At 43.3% G+C, this 26,191-nt stretch overlaps 1 protein-coding gene across 2 annotated transcripts in view; it reads right to left on the reverse strand.

The window, feature by feature from the left end:
- The window catches only part of SAMHD1 (SAM and HD domain containing deoxynucleoside triphosphate triphosphohydrolase 1), a 60,402-nt gene extending 35,964 nt beyond the window's left edge, over positions 1-24,438 (reverse strand). The window contains exons 1-5 of one of the 2 annotated variants that reach the window (XM_012455058.3): positions 24,164-24,438; positions 19,514-19,580; positions 14,588-14,660; positions 6,182-6,342; positions 1,425-1,540 (exon numbers count right to left, since the gene is read on the reverse strand). In XM_012455058.3, the coding sequence (XP_012310481.2) occupies positions 1,425-1,540; positions 6,182-6,342; positions 14,588-14,660; positions 19,514-19,580; positions 24,164-24,371 (625 nt within the window). In that variant the 5' untranslated portion in view covers positions 24,372-24,438. The remainder of the gene's footprint in view (positions 1-1,424; positions 1,541-6,181; positions 6,343-14,587; positions 14,661-19,513; positions 19,581-24,163) is intronic. The other variant, XM_012455059.3, reaches the window with a different exon arrangement.
- Between the last annotated feature and the right edge of the window lie 1,753 nt (positions 24,439-26,191).

Raw genomic sequence — 26,191 nt, forward strand, 5'->3', positions numbered from 1 at the left:
ACTCCTGACCTCAGGGGATACGCCCGCCTTGGCCTCCCAAAGTGCTGGGATTACAGGCATGAGCCACTGCGCCCAGCCAAAAACTAAATTCTTTAATCTTTTTAGTTTAACTTGAATAGCAACAGAAATTAATCATCTAAAAATACAATCACAAAAAGGGACAAATCCTTCCTTCCTATTTCTAAAACAAGAGAACAGAAAGCAGAAACATGGAAAAGTAAGCTCTCCATCAAGTGGTCTCCAGTCACCAGGGCTTACATAAGCTAATAAAAGGGCAGTTTTGTTTGTTTTTTTGAAGAGACAGAGTCTTACTATGTTGTTCAGGCTGGAGTGCAGTGGCTACTCATAAGCATGATCATTATGCACTGTAGCCTTAAACTCCTGACCTCAAGTCATCCTGCCTCAGCCACCTGAATAGCTGGGACTACAGGCATTCACCACTATGCAGGGCTTGATAAATGGATAATTTTGTGTAACTAAAAAGAATGTTAATGCCAAAAACTTTTTTGAAATCTTCGGATTGAAAATATTTAGATTAAAATAACAGTTTTAAGAAAATCCACTGGGGCCAGGTGTGGTGGCTCATGCCTGTAATCCCAGCACTTTGGGAGGCCGAGGCGGGTGGATCACTTGGAGTCAGGAGTTTGAGACCAGCCTGGCCAACATGATAAAAACCCTGTCTCTACTAAAAAAAACAAAAATTAGGGCATGATGGCAGCTGCCTGTAATCCCAGCTACTCAGGAGGCTGAGGCATGAGAATCTTTTGAACCCAGCAGGCAGAGGTTGCAGTGAGCTGAGAATGAGCCACTGCATTCCAGCCTGGCCAACAGAGCGAGGCAAGACTGTCTCAAAAAAGAAAAAAAAAACTTGCAGCAAAGATGTTTAACATGAGAAATTCACTGAAAGATGCCAAGAAAATAAAATAGCAATGTTTTCTACTTATGAATCGTTCTAGGAAGAAGCAACGGTACATTTATACTAATGTCAATTGATGAATTAAAATACAATTTCCAGCCGGGCGCGGTGGCTCAAGCCTGTAATCCCAGCACTTTGGGAGGCCGAGATGGGTGGATCACGAGGTCAAGAGATCGAGACCATCCTGGTCAACATGGTGAAACCCCGTCTCTACTAAAGATACAAAAAAATTAGCTGGGTATGGTGGCGCGTGCCTGTAATCCCAGCTACTCAGGAGGCTGAGGCAGGAGAATTGCCTGAACCCAGGAGGCGGAGGTTGCGGTGAGCCGAGATCGCGCCATTGCACTCCAGCCTGGGTAACAAGAGCGAAACTCCGTCTCAAAAAAAAAAAAAAAAAAAAAAAAATACAATTTCCATATTCTCTTGGTTGATCTGCTTTTTTAATGTGAAAGAGAGGTAACGTATGTTATGATTTTACATAACAACTTTGGCTTTTTGTACAGCTTACCAAGATCATGACAAAGCCCAGCAATCTGAACACAGAGCATATCTCGTTCACTTATCTGCAGCTCTGGTTGTTTTTCACACAGTGCTCGAACTAGACATCCTGCCAAATACCCCACCCTGCAGAGCAAAAACACAAAAAGTCACTCTTCCGTTTGAAAGAGGAGTGTTATTTCTGGTCCTCAAGAACTTTAGTATGTTTCCTCAAACATTCTAACATATATAGGGCAACTTTACAGAACAGTCTATTTCAGAACTAGGCAGGAATACACACAAACAGAATCCCAAAAGCAGGACCTCTGGCTCAATATCACCAATCATTAGAGGAATGCAAATTGAAACCACAGTGAGATACCACTTCACACCCCTTAGGATAGGTACTATTAAAAAAAGAAAACTAGAAAATAGTAAAAATATCAAGTGTTGGCCATGACGTGGAGAAACTGGAAAACTGTGCACTGTTAGCAGGAATGTATTACGGTATAGCTGCCATGGGAAACAGTATGGGTACTCCACAAAAATAAAAAATGGAATTACCACAGTGATTTGGCAATTTCACTTCTGGGTATATACCCATAATAACTGAAAGTAGGGTCTTGAAAAGATTGGCTGGGCTCAGTAGCTTACACCTGTAATCCCAGCACTTGGAGAGGCCGAGGTGGGTGGATCGCTTGAGGTCAGGAGTTTTGAGACCAGCCTGGCCAACATGTTGAAATCCCATCTCTACTAAAAAATACAAAAATTAGCTGGGCGTGCTGGCGGGCACCTGTAATCCCAGCTACTTGGGAGATTGAGGCAGAAGAATTGCTTGAACCCAGGAGACAGAGGTTGCAGTGAGCCGAGATTGCGCCACTGCAATCCAGCCTGGGCAACAGAGGAGGACTCTGTCTCAAAAAAAAAAAAAAGAAAAGAAAAAAAAAGATATTCACACAGACATGTTCATAGCAGCACTACTCAAAATAGCCAAGAGCTGAAAGCAGCAGGTATTCATCCACAAATGAATGTTTAAACAAAATGCGGTATGTACATACGATAAAATATTATTCAGCCTTAAAAAGTAAGAAAATACTGACACATGCTGCAACATAGATGAACCTTGAGGAAATTATGCTAAGTGAAATAAGCCAGTGACAAAAAGACAAATATTGTATGATTTCACTAAGATGAGATACCTAGAGTAGTCAAATTCATAAACAGAAAGTAGAATGGTAGTTACTAGGGAGCTGCAGGGAGGGGGATGTGAAGAGTGAAGAGTTGTTGTTTAATACATATATACAGTTTAGGGTTTGTTTTTTTTTTTTGAGACAGAGTATTGCTGTGTTGCCCAGGCTGGAGTCAAGTGGCCTAATCTCAGCTCACTGCAACCTCGGGAGTAGGTGAAATTATAAGCGCACGACACCATGCCCGGCTGTTTTTTTAATTTTTAGTAGAGGCGGGGTCTCACCATGTTGCCCAGGCTGACCTTGAACTCCTGACCTTAGGTTATCTGCTGGCCTCAGCCTCCCAAAGTGCTGGAATTATAGGTGTGAGCCACCACGCCTGGCAAATTTCAATTTTGTAAGATGAAGAGTTTTGGTAATCGATTTGTTGCACAATGTGAATGCATTTAACCTTACTAAACTGTACACTTAAAAACAGTTAAGACCAGCCGGGTGCGGTGGCTCACGCCTGTAATCCCAGCACTTTGGGAGGCCGAGGCCAGTGGATCACGAGGTTAAGAGATCGAGACCATCCTGGTCAACATGGTGAAACCCGGTCTCTACTAAAAATACAAAAAATTAGCTGGGCATGGTGGCGCGTGCCTGTAACCCCAGCTACTCAGGAGGCTGAGGCAGGAGAATTGCCTGAACCCAGAAGGCGGAGGTTGCAGTGAGCCGAGATCACGCCATTGCACTCCAGCCTGGGTAACAAGAGCGAAACTCCGTCTAAAAACAAAAAAAAAAAAACAGTTAAGACCGTATATTTTCTATTCTGTGTATTTTTTTTTTTTTTAAGACAGAGTCTTACTCTGTCATCCAGGCTGGAGTGCAATGGTGTGGTCTCAGCTCACTGCAACCTCTACCTCCCATGTTCAAGCAATTCTCCCTCCTCAGTCTCCCAAGTAGCTGGGACTACAGGCACGTGCCACCACACCCAGCTAATTTTTGTATTTTTAGTAGAGACAGGGTTTCACTATGTTGGCCAGGCTGGTCCCAAACTCCTGACCTCGTGATCTGCCGGTCTCGGCCTCCCAAAGTGTTAGGATTATAGGCATGAGCCACTGCGCCCAGCCTTATTCTGTGTACTTTACCACAATTTTTTTTTAAAGTAGGAATATCTGGCTTCGTAATGTTTACAACATAGATTGGAGATGAAGTACCTAAATGCACTTTCAGCACTTCCATCTGAGTCATTCCTAAATAAATACAATATCATTCTTTTCCCCTGAACTCTGACAATTGCTATCTTTTTGTGGTTTGGTAGGACTTTGTAAGTGTTGGATAAATATTTGTTGATGAATGAACATTTGAGTATAGACACGTGTTTTGGCTAACTAAAAATGCTTCCACACAAAAAACCAAAGTAATACACTGTGAGTACTTCATGAAAATCTGGAAGACTGTCTGTTCTTCCCTGTCCACTTCCTCCTGGCTCTACACTGAATAGTGGAAAAGCAGACCCAAGTCTCAGCTTATAGAGGCACCACCTTTTCTAAAATTATGAATGCTTTTTTAACTTACGCATTTCCTGATAGGTAACAAAATGATCTGATTTGAAAAAGCAATTATGTACCAGGGTACACAGAGAATACAGAAAATTAAATAATCAAGTATATATAATGAGTCGTATCAGTAACCAACTCTATTAGCTTTTTTTTTTTTTTTTTTTTTTGAGACAGAGTCTCACTCTGTTGCCCAGGTTGGCGTGCAATGGTGCTATCACAGTTCACTGCAACCTCCACCTCCCTGGTTCAAGCCATTCTCTTGCCTCAGCCTCCTGAGTAGCTGGGATTGCAGGCATGCACCACTATGCCTGGTTAATTTTTGTATTTTTAGTAGAGACGGGTGTTTTACCATGTTGGTTAGGCTGGTCTTGAACTCATGACCTCAAGTGATCCACCTGCCTGTCCTCCCAAAGTGCTGGGATTGGCCGGGCATGGTGGCTTACACCTATAATCTCAGCACTTTGGGAGGCTGAGGTGGGTGGATCCCGAGGTCAAGAGATCGAGATCATCCTGGCCAACATGGTGAAACCGTCTCTACTAAAAATACAAAAATTAGCCAGGCGTGGTGGTGGGTGCCTGTAATCCCAGCTACTCGGGAGGCTGAGGCAGGAGAATCCCATGAACCTGGGAGGTGGAGGTTGCAGTGAGTCGAGATTGTGCCACTGCACTCAAGCCTGAGTGACAGAGTAAGACTCCATCTCAAAGAAAAAAAAAAGCGTTGAGATTATAGGCATGAGCCACTGCACCAAGCCCCTATTAGCTTTTAATTAACATTTAAACACAAATCCAAGTGACTTGTCTATAGAAACTTTCATTATCTATAGATAATTTCATTGTCTATAGATACTTTCATTATCTATAGATAATTATTTTATGTATTCTTATCAAGCACCCCTGAGGTAAAGCACCTCAGGGGTGCTTGATAAGAATACATAAAATACGGCTGGGCGCGGTGGCTCAAGCCTGTAATCCCAGCACTTTGGGAGGCCGAGGCGGGTGGATCACGAGGTCAAGAGATCGAGACCATCCTGGTCAACATGGTGAAACCCCGTCTCTACTAATACAAAAAATTAGCTGGGCACGGTGGCGCATGCCTGTAATCCCAGCTACTCAGGAGGCTGAGGCAGGAGAATTGCCTGAACCCAGGAGGCGGAGGTTGCGGTGAGCCGAGATCGCGCCATTGCACTCCAGCCTGGGTATCAAGAGCGAAACTCCGTCTCAAAAAAAAAAAAAAAAAAAAAAAAAAAGAATACATAAAATAATTAAAATGCAACAAGGTAAATAAAAAGCCCCAATTTTCTCACCAATGAAATCAGGACATTACCATCATTTTGTAAAACTATTTATTCTTTAAAAGATTAAGACAGGGCTGGGCGCAGTGGCTCATCCCTGTAATTACAGTACCTTAGGAGGCCAAGGCAGGTGGATCACCTGAGGTCAGGAGTTTGAGACCAGCCTGGCCAACATGGTGAAACCCTGTCTCTACTAAAAATACAGAAACCAACCGGGTGTGTTGGTGGGCACCTGTAACCCCAGCTACTCGGGAGGCTGAGGCAGGAGAATCACTTGAACTTGGTAAGAGGAGGCTGTAGTGAGCCAAGATAGCGCCACTGCACTCCAGCCTGTGTGACAAAGCGAGACTTCATCTCAAAAAAAAAAAAATTAAGACAACTATTTCCTTTTTTTTCTTTTCTTTTTTTTTTTGAGATAGAGTTTTGCTCTTGTTGCCCAGGCTGGAGTGCAATGGCACGATCTCAGCTCACTACAACATCTGCTTCCTGGGTTCAAGTGATTCTCCTGCCTCAGCTTCTCAAGTAGCTGGGATTACAGGCATGTACCACCATGCCTGGCTGATTTCGTATTTTTAGTAGAGATGGGGTTTCACCATACTGTCCAGGCTGGTCTTGAACTCCTGACCTCAGGTGATCCTCTCGCCTTGGCCTCCCAAAGTGCTGGGATTATAGGCATGAGCCACCATGCCTGGCCTGAGACAACTATCTCATGAGACAGAGAAAATACTTAAAAACTGCAAGTTCCCCACCCCATTCCCTTCTTACCCTAGACTATGCTCAAATCGATTGTGTGAAGCTCCTGGAAAAACATAATAACCGCCTCCCAGCTGTTTGATATATCGAAGACGTTGAAATTGAGGCGTATCAATGATTCGGATGAGGAGAGGGTGGAGCTCAATGTGGCCATGGATAGGATCATTAATTACCTAGAAAAGTATGTTTAATTAACATGAGTAACAACGTAAGTCCACCTGCAGTTTTTGTGCAGCCATTCCTAACTATAGTGCAAAGTCAAAGCTATTTAATTTTTCAAGTAAAAATACTAAGGGATTCTATACAAGCGGAGTCAAAAAAAAAAAAAAGATAAAAAAATACTAAGGGAAATGACGAGATATTAACATCATTACCTTATTTACATATCACTACTAGACAGATCAAGTATATTGGATCTGAGTATATTTTACTTCTTCTTAATGGATTCTAATAACAGAAAAATAAGGATTTCAATCTTATTATGTATATGACTTAGTCTTTAAAAAGTTTGTCTTATATTCAGCTGAAACATACATATTCATTTCTATTTAAACACATTCATTCACATCATGTAAGCTATATCACTATAGGCAGTATGTCTAAACTTTTTTTTTTGAGACGGAATCCCACTCTGTCCCGCCCAGGCTGGAGTGCAGTGACACGATCTTGGCTCACTGCAACCTCAGCCTCCCAGGTTCAAGCCATTCTCCTGCCTCAGCCTCCTGAGTAGCTGGGACTACAGGCGTGTGCTATCACGCCCAGCTAATTTTTGTATTTTCAGTAGAGACAGGGTTTTACCATGTTGGCCAGGCTGGTCTCAAACTCCTGACCTCAAGTGATCCACCTACTTCGGCCTCTCAAAATGCTGGGATTACAGGCATGAGCCATCTCACTCAGCCTAATTTTTTTTTCTAAATATATCTATACAGTACTCATTATTAAAATAGGAAGGAAAGGAGGAAGGGAGGCAAAGAAAGAAAGATGGAAATTCCTCTACCATATAGATAAGAAATCATACAGGTACAAGTGCAGTGGCTCACATCTGTAATCCCAACACTGAGGAGGCCAAGAGTTTGAGACCAGCCTAGGCAACATAGTGAGACCCCATCTCTCAAAAAAAAAAAAAAAAGAAAAGATGCAGTGGTGCACATCTGTAGTCCCAGGTCCTCCAGAGGCTGAGGTAGGAAGATTCTTTAAGCCCCAGGGGATCAAGGCCGCAGTAAGCTATTATTGTGCACAACACTTCAGCACCGGGTAACAGAGAGAAACTCTGTCTCCAAAAGAGAAAAAAAGAAAGAAAATAATTTTCTATCACTGAACAATGTGTTTGTGTGTGTGAGTACTGTTTTTGTTTTGTTTTTGTTAGAGACAGGGTCTTGCTTTCTCACCAGGTTGCAGTGCTTTGGCTATTCACAGGCACAATCATAGCTTACTGTAGCCTCAAACTCTGAGGCTCAAGGGATCCTCTTGCCTCAGCCTCCCACATAGCTGGGACTACAAGCATGTACCACCATGCCTAGCTAATTTAAATTTTTTCTTTGGGGAGACAAGGTCTTGCTATATTGCCCAGGCTGGTCTCCAATTCCTGGCCGCAAGCAATCATTGTACCTTTGGCTTCCCAAAGGGCTTTTTTTTTGTTTTAATCATTTTTACTATAGTTATAATCTGCCTTTTCTAAGTTTAGATATACAAATACTTACCACTGCGTTACAATTGCCTACAGCAGAAGACTATTGATCCTAGGCTCTAATGCTAGGTAAGTATTTTGTTTTGTAACACACAAATATTTTGTTTTGTAACACACAAATACTTACCTAGGATTAGAGTTTAGGATCAGTAGGCTCCTGCTGTAGGCAACTGTAACACAGTTGTAAGTATTTGTATATCTAAACTTAGAAAAGGCAGAGTATAACTATGGTAAAATGATATTTTTAAAGCCCTTTGGGAGGCCAAAGGTGCAATGATTGCTTGAGGCCAGCAGTTGAGACTAGCCTGGAGTGTAGGAGCAATACACTCTATTACATAGCCTAGGTATGTAGAAGGCTATAACATCTAGGTTTGTGTAAACACACTCTGTGTTCCCATAATGATGAAACTGCTTAATGACACATTCCTCACAATGTATCATCATTAAGCAGCAGATGATTATAGCTCAATTCAACTTGGGTATTGACAGTGTGAGTCAAGTAATGACTAGAATTTACAACTCTGTTAAACAATAGGTATGTGTGTTAACATATAACAGAGAGACATATGGCTGATATTTGGTGATTATTGTTTTTTCATCCTTCTATAAAACCACTTTATTATATTAATAAAATATATCAAATTTAGTCATTTGGACTCATACACCACAAATGAGGTCAAAGTATCTCAGGAATAGAAGAAACCATGAATGCCATCATTTAACTCTGTAAATATTCTTATCAAAAAAGAAAAAATTCTTCAATCTTTAAATATTTGAAAATCAAATACTGGTGGCTGCATACAGTGGCTCACTCTGGTTAATCCCAGCACTTTGGGACAGCGGGGTAGGCAGATCACTTGAGGTTAAGAGTTTGGAGTTTGACACCAGCATGGCCAAACTGGTGAAACCCCATCTCTACTAAAAATACAAAAATTAGCTGGGTATGGTGGCAAATGCCTGTAGTTCCAGCTACTTGGAAGCCTGAGGCAGGAGAATCACTTGGACCTGGAAGGTGGAGATTGCAGTGAGCCAAGATTGTGCCACTGCACTCCTGCCTGGGCAACAGAGCCAGACTTCGTCTGAAAACAAAAAACAAAGATTCATTGATACATTTTTTTTTCTTTTTTTTTTATTGATACATTTGAAAAATTAGTCCTTATTATGTCAAACACTGCAATTCTTCTTCACCATTACACAATCTCAGCTTCAGAGGCCACCTGTACTAAATTTAGCATGAAGTACACTATGTCAAGAACAAAACATGGTGACCTTGGATTTGGCAATGGTTTCCTAAATACAATACTAAAAGTACAAGACACAAAGGAACGAAATATATATATATTGGAATACATAAAAATTTAAAACTTTTGTGATCCAAAGAACACCACCAAGAAAATAAAAAGACAACCCACAGATTAGGAAAAAATATTTGTGTATCATATCTCTCATAAGGATTTACATCCAGAATATATAAAGAGCTCTTATAACTCAAATTGTGTGTGATTGAACAAAACTGTGAACTTCCTAAAAAACACTGTCTTACATACTAAAAATGAGTGAATCATAAGACTTATGAATTATATCTCAATAAAGCTATTTATGTTTTAAGTATCAAATTAGGGTAGAAATCCTTGAGGGCTGCAACTGAGTAGTGAACTAGGTCAATTCTTTGTTGAACTGCTCTGCTGATGAAGTCAAATTTGTTTAAGGTATTGATTACTAGGCAGTGATTGAGTAGTTTGAAAATGTATTTTCAACAACGTCATTTATAATTTATAAATGAGGTTAAACAAATTTTTTTTTTGAGACAGGGTCTCACCCTGTTGCCCAGGCTAGAGTGCAGTGATGTAATCACAGTTCAATGAAGCCTCAAACTCCGTGGGCTCAGGTGATTTTACTTAAATCAGCCTCCCAAGTAGCTGGGACTACAGGTGTGCACCATCACTAGCTAATTTTTCTATTGTCTGCAGATGGAGTTTCGTTGTGTTGCCCAAGCTGGTCTTGAACTTAAGAGCTAAAGTGATCCACTCACCTCAACCTCCCCAACTGCTGGGATTGCAGGTGTGAGCCACCACACCTAGCCAACAATGTTGTTTTTAAGGAAAAACAGAAAAAAAAAAAGTGGGCAACTGAAACCACTGACTACCTTAAATATTATTTCAAAAATATCTTACTGGCGGGGCATGGTGGCTCACGTCTGTAATCCCAGCACTTTGGGAGGCCAAGGCAGGCGTATCACAAGGTCAGGAGTTCATCATCAGCCTGGCCAACATAGTGAAAACCCATCTCTACTAAAAATAAAAAAAATTAGCTGGGTGTGATGGTGCACACCTGTAATCCTAATCCCAGCTACTCAGGAGGCATAAGCAGGAGAATTGCTTGAACCAGAAAGGTGGAGGTTGCAGTGAGTCAAGATCTTACCACTGCACTCCAGCCTGGGGACAAAGCCAGACTCCATCACAAAAAAGTAATTGAAAAAAGAATCTTGGCCAGGTGTAGTGGCTCATGCCTGTAATCCCAGCACTTTGGGAGGCCAAGGTGGGTGGATCACAAGGTCAGGAGTTCAAGCCCAGCCTGGCCAAGATGGTGAAATCCCATCTCTATTAAAAATACAAAAATTAGCCTGGCAAGGTGGCAGTTGCCTGTAATCCCAGCTATTTGGGAGGCTGAGGCAAGAGAATTGCTTGAACCCGGGCAGCAGAGGTTGCAGTGAGCCAAGATCGCACCACTGCACTCCAGCCTGGGCAACAGAGCAAGACTCCAACTCAAAAAAAAAAAAAAAATCTTATTGCTGCTAATGGTAATTGTGAAAATGTGATTGCAGAGATTTCCTGAGATTATCTGACCTAATGAAGAAATCTCACCCTTCCTATGCTCTACCTGAAGAGAACACCCTATGCTGCTGCTACTGAGGAAGGGCAAAACATAAGACAGCAACTTTCTTCCAACTGCAGGACAAGATATTTAGACTTCACTTTTGATGTCTCCATTCTATTTACTTCTCCGTGAAGAGAATTAAGTTTTTGGTTTTTTTTTTTTTTTTTTTTTGAGACGGAGTTTCGCTCTCGTTACCCAGGCTGGAGTGCAATGGCACGATCTCAGCTCACCGCAACCTCCGCCTCCTGGGTTCAGGCAATTCTCCAGCCTCAGTCTCCTGAGTAGCTGGGATTACAGGCACGCGCCACCATGCCCAGCTAATTTTTTTGTATTAGTAGAGACGGGGTTTCACAATGTTGACCAGGATAGTCTCAATCTCTCGACCTCGTGATCCACCCGCCTTGGCCTCCCAAAGTGCTGGGATTACAGGCTTGAGCCACCGCGCCCGGCCTGGTTTTTTTTTTTTTTTTTTTTTTTTTTTTTGAGACGGAGTTTTGCTCTTGATACCCAGGCTGGAGTGCAATGGCGCGATCTCGGCTCACCGCAACCTCTGCCTCCTGGGTTCAGGCAATTCTCCTGCCTCAGCCTCCTGAGTAGCTGGGATTACAGACACGCGCCACCGTGCCCAGCTAATTTTTTGTATTAGTAGAGACGGGGTTTCACCATGTTGACCAGGATGGTCTCGATCTCTTGACCTCGTGATCCACCCGCCTCGGCCTCCCAAAGTGCTGGGATTACAGGCTTGAGCCACCGCGCCCGGCCTCTGGTTTTTTTTTTTTTAGATGGAGTTTCACTCTTGTTGTCCAGGCTAGGGTGAAGTGGCTCAATCTCAGCTCACCTCAACCTCTGCCTCCCCGGTTCAAGCAATTCTCCCGCCTCAGCCTCCCAAGTAGCTGAGATTACAGGTGCCAGTCACCACACCCAGCTAATTTTTGTATTTTTGGTAGAAATGAGTTTCACCATGTTGGCCAAGCTGGCCTCAAACTCCTGACTCAGTTTATCTGACCGCCTTGGCCTCCCAAAGTGCTGGGATTACAGGTGTAAGCCACCGCACCCGGTCTGAGAATGAAGTATTTTAATATTAGGTTCCTCAGGCCAGGCACGATGGCTCACGCCTGTAATCCCAGCACTTTGGGAGGCCAAGGAGAGCAGATCATGAGGTCAAGAGATTGAGACCATCCTGGCCAACATAGTGAAACCTCATCTCTACTAAAAATACAAAAATTACTCACATCTGTAATCCCAGCACTTGGGAAGCCAAGGCAGGTGGATCACGAAGTCAAAAGATTGAGACCATCCTGACCGACATGGTGAAACCCCATCTCTACTAAAACATGGAAAAATTAGTCGAGCGTAGTGGTGTTTGCTTGTAGACCCAGCTACTCAAGAGGCTGAGGTGGAAGAATCACTTGAACCGGGAGGTGGAGGTTGCAGTGAGCCAAGATTGTGTCACTGTGCTCCAGCCTAATGTCAGAGCAAGACACCGTCTCCAAAAAAAAAAAAATTAGCTGGGTGTGGTGTCACACGCCTGTAGTCCCAGCTACTCGGGAGGTTGAGGCAGGAGATTGATTGAACCTGGGAGACAGAGGTTGCAGTGAGCCAAGATCAAGCCACTGCACTCCATGCTGGTGACAGAGCAAGACTCTGCCTCAAAAAAAAAAATTAGCCTTCTTCTTCAGAAAGGGCTAGGATTTTATTATTCCTCAAGTAAAATATTTCCTACGGGAATTACTAATTTGCCTATTAAAAAAACATTATTATAGAGTTGAACCAAATATGTTCATTAATATTTTCAGACATGATTGTCAATAGAAAATAAGCCTAGGCCGGGCATGGTGGCTCATGCCTGTAGTCCCAGCACTTTGGGAGGCCGAGGTGGGCGGATCATGAGGTCAGGAATTTTCGACCAGCCTGGCCAACATCATGAAACCCCATCTCTATAAAAATACAAAAAAAAAAAAAAATTAGCCAGGCATGGTGGCAGTCGCCTGTAATCCCTGCTACTTGGGAGGCTGAGGCAGGAGAATCACTTGAACCTGGGAGGCGGAGTTGTGGTGAGCTGAGACTGCGCCACTGCACTCCAGCCCAGCAACAAAGCAATACTCCATCACCAAAAAAAAAAAAAAAAGAAAAGAAAAGAAAATAAGCCTGTAGTGGTGGTTCACGCCTGTAATCCCAGCACTTTGGGAGGCCAAGGTGGATGGATCACGTGAGGTCAGGAGTTCGAGACTAGCCTGACCAATATGGTGAAACTCTGTCTCTACTACAAAAATACAAAAATTAGTCAGGCATTGTGGCATGTACCTGTAGTCCCAGCCACTCAGGAGGCTGAGAAAAAAGAATCACTTGAACCTGGGAGGCAGAGGTTGTAGTTAGCCAAGATTGCACCAGTGCACTCCAGCCTTGATGACAGAAAGAGACTCCATCTCAAAAAAAGGAAAAAAAAAAAAAGAAAGTCTGTAACTTGCAAAAGCAAAATTAAAATATGTATTCTTATAGGGAGGGATCTGAAATAACTCAAATACTATATATCACATGTATTAAAAAAAAAACAGTGAAAAATGCAAATGATTGGGCAAAAAGCACAAGAGAAGATATCCCGCATCTTCTTTCAGGTCTGAAACTAAGTTTTCTTAACCTAGGAATATCAAAAGATTAAATAAGGTGTATTTCCTGTCACTAACAAAACAAGAAACATTTCATCTAGTACAGTATTAGAATCACTCTGAAGGGCTTGTGAAAAATACACATTCTGGCCAGATGCGGTGGCTCACGCCTGCAGTCCCAGCATTTTGGGAGGGCGAGGCAGGCAGATCACTTGAGGTCAGGAGTTTGACACCAGCCTGGCCAGCATGGTGAAACCCCAGCTCTACTAAAAATACAAAAACATTAGCCAGGCACGGTCGTGTATGCCTGTCATCCCTAGCTACTTGGGAGGCCAATGCAGGAGAATCACTTGATCCTGAGAGGCAGAGGTTGCAGTGAGACAAGATGGCACCACTGAACCCCAGCCTGGGTGACAGAGCAAGATTACGTCTCAAAAAGAGGAAAAAAAGAAAGGCGAGGCTCTGTCTCAAAAAATAAAATAAAAAAGTCTAAAAAATATGTAAAACAATTCTATATATTGTTTTTGGATATACATAAATATGTACTAAGAGTAAAAACCATTCATGATAATGATAAACACCAAATTCAGGATGATTCTTACTTCTAGGGAAGAAAGGTTAGAAACAGAAATAAATATAAACAGGGCCAGGCGAGGAGGCTTACATCTGTAATCCTGGCACTTTGGGAGGCCAAAGCAGGCCAGGAGTTTGAGACCAGTCTGAGCAATATAGGAAGACCCTGTCGCTACAAAAAATACAAAAATTAGCCAGGTGTGGTGGTGTGGTAGTACCCATAACAGTTCAAGCTACCGGGGTGGCTGAGATGGGAGGATCACTTGAGCCAGGGAGATGGAGGTTGCAGTGAGCTGAGATTGCACCACTGTACTCCAGCCTGGATGACAAAGCATGACCCCATTTCATTAAAAAAAAAAAAAGGTACAAAGGGAGTCTTCAATAGTTTCTAATATTTTGCTCTAAAAATAACAGACTTAAAGCAAATTAGGCAAAATATTAAGATTTGACAAGTCAGGTAGTGGTCTACTTATGCTTTCCTGTATGCTTAACATATTTTAGTTCTTCTGATTTAAATACTCATTTTAGAAAGTGCAGAAAGTTTAGAAAAGATCCACTACTCACAATTCCATCACCAAGAAGCAGATTTCCTCCTATTTTCTTCAAAATGAATTTTACATAATTGAGTTATATCGCTTTATACTCCAAAAACATAACAAACTCAGATCCTCTTACCTTGATTGTATCAATATGGATTTGACTCATTCGCTGGATATAACTAAGCAGCCTCTTCCTCTCCCACAAGGAACTAAAATTACAATAGGATAAGCAAGTCTATCATTATTTGCTTAATGATAATCCCTGCAGTATATAGTAGTACATAACCAACTTTAGATTACTTACACTAACAGAGAAGTTAGATTGGAAGGAACAATCAATAATTCAAACATACTCCTCCGCGAAAGTCTCTCCTTCCTTTGTTCCTAAGATAGGGCATTCTCCTGCTGAATCAATGTGGGCCTCCCTCAGGCTTCTATCCCTGATTCTCTTCTCTCTTGATAAACTTAAGACTTGAAAAACTCCACATCTCTTTCATGTCTACTCAGTGCTCAAGCTGTACTTCATTTTAACCAAACTAAAGTCAACATCTACCCTCATAATCCTCGATTGATTTATGAGCACCAGGTATGACTCAAGCATGAATGAAATACATATGAAGGCTTTAACTTTATTTATATTCATTTTCCATTGTCAGTAATCCCTCATAATGCTCCAGTTTCAAGAAAATACGTAATGGGAATTAAATATGAACAGCTCAAAGTCATTTGATTCATTATTCTACTTTATTTACAATTACTAGTTGGGCCCAGCATATCATCCTTCCTCTGACTGGGTGTCAACACAGAGTGCAGGCAAAGGGTTTTACTGATCTACTAGCAAACCAGATTTAAAAAAAAAGTATCTTCTATAAATCATACATAGACTTGGGAGTCAGAGGCACCACACTGGCCTCTATGGTGCACCCTGAGACCCATGGTAATAAGAACACCTAAGGATGATTTCTTGGGATGCATAGAAGCATTATTACAGCTGATAAACTGAAGCAGTATATTTTGTATTTTCCTATTCCCCATCATCCTCATCAGTTTGACAAAACAAGTACAGCACAAACCAGGTTTTCAGAAGTACTTATAGGTGGACTCAGGTTAAGGGGAGTCACATAGTTGAGCATAACCAGAGTAATAGCATAAAATACCAAACCTAAACTAACCCCATGACTACCTAGTATTTTCCTAAACTGACATTCAGTATTCATCACTTAACACCAAGAAATTGGGCTGGGTACAGTGGCTCATGCCTGTAATCCCAGCACTTTGGGAGGCCAAGGCAGGTGGATCACAAGGTCAGGAGTTCAACACCAGCCTGGCCAACAGAGTGCAACACCAGCCTGGCCAACAGGGTGAAACACCATCTCTACCAAAAAAACAAAAATTAGCCAGGCATGGTGGCGGGCGCCTGTAGTTCCAGCTGATGGGGAGGCTGAGGCAGGAGAATCTCTTGAACCCGAGAGGCAGAGGTTGCAATGAGCAGAGATTGTACCGCTGCACTCCAGCCTAAGTGACAGAGCAAGACTCCAACTCAAAAAGAAAAAAAAAAAAAACTCAAAAATCACTGTAGAGTATATAAAAATAACCACCCAAAACCTGGGGGTTGTTTTGTTTAGCCAAGTACATGGCATTAAATAAAGATTTAAAGTAGTCATGGGCCAGGATACTTAGACTATAAAAGAATTTTATTCCTGTGTTCCAACATTTCTGAAATTTAATGCTTCTTACAATTGACATGTACATTTAATGTGACAATGTTTCTTACTTCTTAAAAAAACCTTTATAAATCAATGGTTGCTCATAAAATTGAGGGCCTAATCAGGAGTGCTTGTCTAAGCTGGATTCTCCCTAGAAAGCAGAGTCCAGGATAAGAGCTTGCAAGTAATTAATCTTGGGGTGTGAACCCTGGGCACAGGGGTTGGGGATTCTAGGAAGGGTTAAATGGAAAATTAGATAAAAACAGTGCAAAGGTCCATTAACAAGTTGATTGCATTGGTATTACTGTGAGCAACTGAATGGAGTGGTGAGTAGGGCTGATCCCACTGGCAACCTGTAAGGCACCACTGTCCTGTAGAACTTTCTGCAATGATGGAAATGTTCTATATCTGCTCTGTCCAACACAGTATCCACTAGCCATAGTGACTACTGAGTACTTAAAATATGACTAGTGTAACTGAGGATTTTTAAAGTTCATCTACTTCTTATTAATTTAAACATGAAGCTAGTTGTTATCATATAGAACAATACAGCTCTAAGGAGTCCTACAGAATTTGAGTTATGAGGTGGGGCACAGAGATGTGCAGTATAGTGGTCCTTCTGGAATTTTGTCTGTTTTGTTCACTCATGTGCCTCAAGTTCATGAAAGAATGCCTAGTACAGTGAGCCTTCCAAAAATACTGACTGAATGAATCAATAGCACTTGGGTCACAAAGATGCACATGGCTTCCTTGAAAAGAAAGACTATATTAGAACAAATTTCATTCAGTTCAAATAGTAAGCAACTATTATATACAAGAAACAAGTAATAAGGGGGACTTTGAGAGGACTGAGAGGGTTGAAATGTGGTTATGAAAGAGCCATGCTGGGCACGGTGACTCATGCCTGCAATCCCAAAACTTTGGGAGGCCGAGGCAGGAAGATCATGAGATCAGGAGTTTGAGACCAGCCTGGCCAACATAGTGAAACCCCGTCTCTACTAAAAATACAAAAATTAGCCAGGCATGGTGGCGCACGCCTATAGTCCCAGCTACTTGGGAGGCTGAGGCAGGAGAATCATTTGAACCTGAGAGGTAGAGGTTACAGTGAGTCAAGATCACGCCACTGCACTCCAGCCTGAGTGGCAAGATTCCATCTCAAAAAAAAAAAAAGAGCCAAAATAAGGTCCCTGGAGATTCTAATCCAAAGCATATTTACTGAAAGTCAGTTAAAGTTATATGTTCTTTTTTTTTTCCCACCAGAGGCCCACTGAATTCCTAGAGGAAGGGTTATGTGTTCTATAGTAATCTTGTTTCACAATCTACTTCCAGTATCAATTACTAAGTAAACTAAGTGAAGTAATTTAGTATAATTCTTTATTTTGATTCTTGGTTACTGTTACCACAAACAACATGTAACTAAGTGAAATTTCAGAAGAGAAGACCATATTTCTGTTGCCAATTCTCTAATAGAAACAAAATTTCACTTTAAGAAGTATTTAAACACCAGATCCTCAACTGAGATCTTTAAAGGAGCCCCACTCTAATCTAGACCCTAGAACTTTCAGCCATATATAGAGATGGATCTATGTAACTATACATGTATGCATTTATGTATGTATCTATCTACCTACCTACCTACTTACCTATCTGAACAGGATCTTGCTCTGCTGCCCAGGCTGGAGTCTAGGAGCTCATCAAAGATCACTGCAACCTTGAACTCCTGGGCTCAAGGGATCTTCCTGCTTTAGCCTCCTGAGTAGGTGGGACTATAGGTACATGCACAGTGCTGGGCTAATTTTTTAATTTTCTGTCGAGATGGGAGTCTCACTTTGTCACCATCTATAAAATCTACTAAGGGCTAATCATATGCTTCAACACACTTTATGTACATCATCTCGTTATTATCCATTTTACAGGTACAGAAATTGAAGGGTTAAATAATTTGTCCCAAATTATACAACTAAAAAGTGCCTGTTTTGCATAGTGTCTTTAAATCTAATACCAGGGCATATTACAATCTTTAGGAAGACCTAGAAATATGCTCAAGATAGGGTTGTAGCCTTGATTTTCTTACCAACATTTTTTTCCCTGTTGGTTCTTATATATTTCCCAGTGTATATAATTCAATTATTTTAAACTTGAGAGTAAAAAGTTGGTCACTACAAACTTGATGAAGGTTTATCTGCAAAATTATTATTATTATTATTTATTTCTTTTTTTGAGACAGAGTTTTGCTCTCATTGTCCAAGCTGAAGTGTAATGGTGCGATCTCAGCTCACCATGACCTCCACCTCCCAGGTTCAAGGGATTCTCCTGCCTCAGCCTCCAGAGTAGCTGGGATTATAGGCACTGTGCCACCATGCCCGGCAGATTTTATGTTTTTAGTAGAGACAGGGTTTCTTCATATTGATCAGGCTGGTCTCGAACTTCCAACCTCAGGTGATCTGCCCACGTTGGCCTCCCAAAGTGCTGGGATTATAGGTGTGACCAACCATGCCCCGCATGCAAAATTATTTAAAATAGGAATAAGGCTGGGCATGGTGGCTCACGCCTATAATCCCAGAACTTTTGGAGGCAGAGGCAGGCAGATCACCTGAGGTCAGGAGTTCAAGACCAGCCTGATCAACATGGTGAAACCCCATCTCTACTAAAAATATAAAACTTAGCCAGGTGTGGCGGCAGGCACCTGTAGTCCCAGCTTCTTGGGAGGCTGAGGCGGGAGAATCACTTGAACCTAGGAGGTGGAGGTTGCTGTCAGCCAAGATCACACCATTACACTCCAGTCTGGGTGACAGAGTGAGACTCTGTCTCAAAAATAAATAAATAAATAAAAAATAAAATAAATAAAATAAAATAGGAATAAACAGAAATAGTAAACACAGGATTTGTACAGCGAAAACAAACAGCAGGTGGCCAGGTGCGGTGGCTCACACCTGTAATCCCAGCACTTTGGTAAGCTGAGGCAGGTGGATCATTTGAGGCCAGGAGTTCAAGACCAGCCTAGCCAACATGGTGAAACCCCATCTCTACTAAAAGTACAAAAATTAGCGGGCATGTTGGTGGGCACCTGTAGTCCCAGCTACTCAGGAGGTTGAGACAGAAGAATCACTTGAACCTGGGAGGCGGAGATTGCAGTGAGTGGAGATCCTCCAGCCTGAGTGACATAAGAGACTGTCTCAAAAACAAACAAATAAACAAACAAACAAAAGAAAACCAGCAGGCAAGGGATTCTGCTGTTTTAAAACACTTCATAGATTTAAAATGAGGATAGTTTATATCAGAGATTTTGGGCTTTGTTCCTCAAAGTTGGATAAAATGTGTTTGGTTACAATGTGAATTTATTTCTTCATTCTTACCTTACTCCAAGATTTTCAAAATGAGACTCATCAAGACAGGGCAGTAATGAGCCTGTGATTTTATTTTCTGTGGAAGAAAAAAGACAAATTCAATATGTACTGTTAGAGATGAGCTGTGCTCTCAGAAAACTCCTCCATGCAGGCTGACCCCTTCCCCTCTTTTAATTGCTCTTCAGCTGCACTCCTGAACCCTTACCTAGGCGCCACACCAAGGCTGCCAGACATGTGGCAATTAAGCAAAGCCTGATTACAGCCATCTGGGCAGCTTGAGGGAGGACAGGGAAAACATATGTTGGTTATCCTTACTGGTAAATTCCTGTTTGACACGTATCTGTAAAAAATCCCGGTTTCTTTTTTTAAAGAAGAAAAAGACTTTTTTAAAAGACTGCCGCCACAAGTCACAGGATGATGTATTGTAGGTCTCTTACAAGTTAACAAACTATCTCTGTGCCTGTTATCAGTGAATAGATTATGCCCCTCTCACCCTATATAAACCCCTGGTTTTGTAAGCTCAGGGGTACCTCCTCTGACTGTTACAGAGCAGCCCAGCAAGTTAATAAAACTTTCTTGCCTGACTTTGAGTCTATTCTTCTTTCTCTCAGCTACCCTTACATATACAGCATATGTTTTTCACTTTCTTTCAATTTGGATGCACCAAAATTTACCCAGATCCACATTTATTGAGCACCCACTACAGGCAAGTACCATTTTTTTGATCTGCTACTTGTAAAGACTCAATTTTAATTAAATAACTAAACCAAGAAGCATTTTTCTGATAAATCACGTGAAAAATTTCAAAATTATTCGTGTAAATTAGTTGCAAGAAAAACCAGTTGCAAAAAGTGAAGTGAAACCTGACTCCCTGTTGGGGTTTTGCCAAGTTAGCAGCTTCCTTTTAAACAAGAAAGGTTTGGGTTGGGGAAGGGAAAGAAACTTAAAAGTCTATTGTTTTTAGAATTAACAATTAAAACGATGGCTTCAAGAGTGCTTAAAGTGTTGATTTCTCTTAAACCTCTTGGGAAAGCACTCAGTACTCTGATTTGAAAGAGTCTTATCTCTCTCTTTCTCTCTCTCTCTCCATATATATATATATATATGTTGTTGGTTTTTTTTCTCTTTTTATACAATTCATTCTAATATTTCCTGACCTCAGATTCCAAAACTCTGGACCACTTTATTTTATTGTATTTTCTTTGAGACAGGGTCTTACTTTTTGCCCAGGTTGGAGTACAATGGTGCGATCACAGCTCACTTACAGCCTTGACCTCCTGGGTTCAAGTGATCCTCCTGCCTCAGCCACCCCAGTAGCTGGGACCACAGGCATATGCCACCACACCTAGCTGATTTTTAATTTTAATTTTTTTGTAAATATGGGGTCTCCCAATGTTGCCCAGGCTGGTCTTGAACTCCTGGGCTCAAGTGATCTTCCCACACTGGCCTCCCAAAGTGCTGGGATTGTAGGTGTCAGCCACTGGGCATGGCCTCCAGTGGTTTTTGATGAGAACACTTGTTAAGGTATAGCTCACATGAGTTCTGAAGTCCAAAGACCTAAGCTTTAAAAATCTAGCTCTTTTTTGTAGTGGTATGATCTTTGAAAAGTTACTTTACATCTTTGGACCTCATATACAGCATCTGTAAAACATATAGAGTATAGCAACTTATTTCAGACCTCTTGTGAGGCTATTATATTCCACAATGAAAAAAGGGACCTAGTACCTTGTTCTTGGCGTGTCAAATAAAAACAAATTTGGGCTTAGATAAAGAAAGACTTTTTTTTTTGAGATGGAGTCTCACTCTGTCGCCCAGGCTGGAGTACAGTGGCGCAGTCTCCGCTCACTGCAACCTCCGCCTCCCAGGTTGAAGTAATTCTCCTGCCTCAGCCTCCTGAGTAGCTGGGATTATAGGCACGTGCCACCACGCCTGGCTAATTTTTGTATTTTCAGTAGAGACGAGGTTTCACCATGTTGGCCAGGTTGGTCTCAAACTCCTGACCTCATGATATGCCTGCTTTGGCCTCCCAAAGTGCTGGGATTACAGGTGTGAGCCACTGTACCCAGCCCTTTTTTCTTTTTTTTTTTTGAGACGGAGTCTCACTCTGTCACCCAGGCTGGAGTCCAGTGGTATGATCTTGGCTCATTGCAGCTTCTGCCTCCCAGATTCAAGTGAGTCTTATGCCTCAGCCTCCTGAATAGCTGGGATTACAGGCACCCACCACCATGCCTGGCTAATTTTTGTATTTTTAGTAGAGATAGGGTTTCATCATGTTGGCCAGGCTGGTCTTGAACTCCTAACCTCAGGTGATCCGCCCACCTTGGCCTCCCAAAGTGCTGGGATTATAGGCATGAGCCACTGTACCTGGCCAAGAGAGACTTTTATTAGAAAGAAAGACTATTGCTATAGGGAGAAAGCTCCAATATCAGATATCTGCAAGAGGCTCAAGAATCAAACAGAGGCCCAGACAGGTGTGGTGGCTCACGCCTGTAATCCCAGCACTTTGGGAGGCTGAGGCAGGTGGATCACTTGAGGTCAGGAGTTTGAGCCCAGCCTGGCCAACATGGTGACACTCTGTCTCTACTAAAAATACAAAAATTAGTCAGGTGCAGTGGATGTGCCTATAAGCCCATCCACTTGGGAGGCTGAGGCAGGAGAACCACTTGAACCCAGGAGGCAGAGGTTGTGGTGAGCCAAGAACGAACCACTGTACTCCAGCCTGGGTGACAGAGCAAGACTCCGTCTCAAAAATAAATAAATAAAAATAAAATGACAATAAATAAAAAAAAAAGAATCAAACAGAGGCCCAAGAACCAAACAGAGGTTGGGTGCGGTGGCTCACACCCGTAATCCCAGCACTTTGGGAGGCTAAGGCAGGCAGATGATCACTTGAGGCCAGAGAGTTTCAGACCACAATGGCCAACACGGCAAAACCCTTTCTCTAATTAAAAAAAAAAAATCCAACAGAAAAAGGGTCTTCTTTTATAGGGTAAAGGATGGGCAAGCAGAAATAAGCAGGATCTTTGGAAGGGAACCTGGACGAGCAAGGGAAAACGACCAGTGTAGTCCAACAGGACAGCATCCCACTGTGGTCAGCCGATTCTCAAAAGAAACTGACCAGAGAGAGGCATATTCCACTTCTTCAGTGCCTGCCTGCTCAGACCTGGGGGTAAGCAAGAGTTGAGGGACCCATAAGGCAAGAGAGAAGTCTAAATAAAGTTTGGTCAAGACAAAGCAGCAGGTAAGACATGAGCAACTGGGAAGAGTTGGTCAGTTTTTACCAAATGAAAGTACATAGTGTCTTTGATAGCACTAGGTTGTGGGTTCAAGAGAGCACACATCATTCTGGATAGTACAGAGTTCATCTATAAAACACCACTGAAACAGCCAACCACATTCTGAGACAGAAAATATGGAACTACTTCACTCCACTTGTTGCTAGTAAAAGAAAAAATAATAATAATCCATCCCAGCAGTGGAGAAAAACGAAAGGACAAAAGGGGAAAATAAAAAAGAGAAATGCAATTTCCCACACCCATTCAAGCTATGTTTGGGTCCTGAACCACTAATGTTCCTCCTACTCCAGTTTCCAACCTAGGCAAACAGGGCTCCACCTAACAAATGCAAAAGTTTACCTAGGCAAACAGGGCTCCACCTAACAAATGCAAAAGTTTACTAAATTTACAAATCCCAACCACCAAAGAACCACCTTCCTATTGAACACCTAGTGGAAATACGGCAGGAATGAAGTCTCACACCCACCATAAAAAGTTGAGTAGACTTCACACGGATGGATGCTTGGACACGAATCCGTAAAGTCCGCTTTAAACTCAACCTAAACACTTTTACCGGTAATGTGGCCAAATTGTTGCATGCTAGAGATTCAGTGGTCAACGGAACAACCTCAGTGTTCAGATTGTGGAGAGGAACCTGCTTTTAAAGAGCAAAACATGATCCTTACCATGTTCTGCAAGTGCAGTCAACACACACCTATCGGGCGCTACTGGGACGCTAAGGGAGGCGATGGGAATTCAGAGTTTAACCAAACCAGTTCCTCCCCTTTCAGGAAAAGCCTCAATTCAGGGAGGAAACAGAAACTTAAAAGCCCCAGAACATCCTCTCATGTGGCAAGTATTCAAGCAGCTGCGGTTAGCGCAGAGGGGTCCCCCGAGCCTGGCGAACCTGGATGACAGCAAGCCGCCCACCAAGGTCTGGGGAAAAATCTCCTTCTAACTAAAAAAAAGACCCGAGTCTCGCCTGTCCGGCGCCGGGCTGGCAAGTTACTGAATAAACCCACCAAAGTCAGATCCCAATCTACGACTGCCTCTCCCAGGTCCTCAGTCCCGGGAGCCTGCTCCCATCCTATGGATCGCCTACCCCAGACACCCCCGTCTCCTTCCTCCGCCTCGGGGAGTCTGTCCCGTGGGCCCCCGCCGCAGGTCCGCCCTCCTGGGAGCCCCCCCGCTGCAGGGCTCCCTTCCCCCTCACCGGGTCTTCCCTCCCTCGGCGCCGCCAGCCTCAGGTCAGCCCTCCCGGGTGCCTCCCGCCGCAGAGCTCGTTCCTCGGCCTGAGTCCTCTCGTGGGGCCCCCTCCCTCAGGGCGCCTGGCCCGCGCCCCGGGTCGCCGCCCCTCGCCCCTCAGCCCCTCCGGCGCCGCTACCTCGGATGTTCTTCATCAGCCCCGGCTCTTTGAAGCCACCGCGCCTGAGGAAGGAGCACACCTGCTCCGGGCCCCACGTCTTGTGGTCGGGATGGAGTTCCGGGCCCAAGGACCGGTCTGCCTCTGCGGAAGGGGTGTTTGGGGGGGTTCTCGGGCTGTCATCGCAACGGGGCCGCTTGGAGGGCTGCTCGGAGTCGGCTTGCTGCATGTCTACACCCGGCGTCCGGCACAGCAAAGTCAAGAACCGCGGCGCCCAGCCCGCGCGCAGGCGCACTGACAGCAGGGCCCTGGCGGGGAGTCCAGGGAGCATTGGCAACCTACTGGCCTCTCGCGCAGGCGCACTGACAGTTGAGCCTTTCGGGCAGGGCAGCCCAGCGGCACTAGCCCCGGGCCCCCTGCGCAGGCGCAATGGCAGTCCAGTCCTCAATCCCGCCAGGCCGCTGGACGTGAACGCAGAAAGCCGTGGCTAGAAGCAGAACTGAGGGCAACGCTGGTGGAGGGCGGGGAAACCGCGCGTCCAGCACCCCACCCCCAATTAGGGGCTCGTCTGGTGAATTGGGGGTATCCTCCTTCGAATGAGTACACTACCCCCTGCACCTTAGCCAGGTTTCAGATGCCCCAAACTTAAAAGAAACCGAAAAGGCCATTAGGCTGCCAGCACCTTCCCAGTGAAGAGGAAAACAGTCAAGGTGCTGAACTGGAAGACCCCGGAATGATTTCACGTGTGACTTGAGGGTGTCTTCTTCATTCCACAGTATTGCTGGGCAACTAGAGGGCCCTGGGATACCTGTTGTCTGGTGTCCACACAGGAGGGGACTTCAGACTTCTTTCCAACTGGAGACAGATCCCTCCATCCCAACTGCATTCCCAGAAGAAGGGAAGTGGCCAGTCTGATTACTTAAAATTGAACTTCCGAGGACTTTTACTGCCTGGTCCTAAGAGCAGGTGAAAATGGCAGGCATTTTCCCGTCACTTAGCCTCTCTGCAGCAGGGCTAAAACTTCCCTATAAATACTGGTCCATGCAATTGACTGGTAAAAGGACCTATCACTATTACTGCTAATAAAGCCAACACACCTTCCCAGCAACCAAGCAATAGACCTATTTAGGGGGTAAAGGACGAATGAGGCGGATTAGCTTATCATCAAGCAGTATGAACTAGTGATCTACTGGTGAGCCAAAATATTGTTAGCAAACAGAGCTTTACTGTGTGCCAGGCACAGTTCTAGGGCTTTACAAATACTAAATAATTTTATATTTATACATATTACTTAATGAATTAAATAAATTAAGTAATTATTTAAATAGTAAATAATTTTATAACTTCTAAGGGTTTTACAAATATTACTTCATTTAATTATCACAATTACCTTAGGATGTAGGAAAAAGTAATTTGCTTAAGGTCTTTTTTTGAGACAGTCTTGCTCTGTCCCCCAGGCTGGAGTGCGGTGGCACAATCTTGGCTTACTGCAACCTCTGCCTCCCAGGTTCAAATATTCTCATGCCTCAGACTCCTGAGTAGCTGGGACTACAGGTGCATGCCACCAAATCTGGCTAATTTTTGTATTTTTAGTAGAGACAGGATTTCACCATGTTGGCCAGGCTGGTCTTGAACTCCTGACCTCAGGATATACCCATGCCTCAGCCTCCCAAAGTGTGGGGATTACACAGCCGAGCCCAGCTGCCCAAGGTCTTACAGCTAGGAAATGATGAAGCCTGTATGCAAACCCAGGAGATGTAACCTGGCTCCAAAGTCCATGCTGTTGCTAACTTGCCAGCCATTGCTTGTTAAAGGGGGTTTGGGGCTGGGTGCAATAGCTCATGCCTGTAATCCCAGCACTTTGGGAGGCCAAGGCAGGTGGATCACTTGAAGTCGGGAGTTTGAGACCAACTTGGCTGACATGGTGAAACCCTGTCTCTACTGAAATACAAAAATTAACTGGGTGTGGTGGCACATGCCTGTAATCCCAGCTACTCAGGAGGCTGAGGAGGTTAAACTATTTTCTATTGTTTAACCCACAATTTTCAA

This window comes from Aotus nancymaae, unplaced genomic scaffold (assembly GCF_030222135.1).
Source record: "Aotus nancymaae isolate 86718 unplaced genomic scaffold, 86718_ANA_hifiasm-v0.15.2.pri h1tg000029l, whole genome shotgun sequence".
NCBI classification, from domain to species: Eukaryota; Metazoa; Chordata; class Mammalia; order Primates; family Aotidae; genus Aotus; species Aotus nancymaae.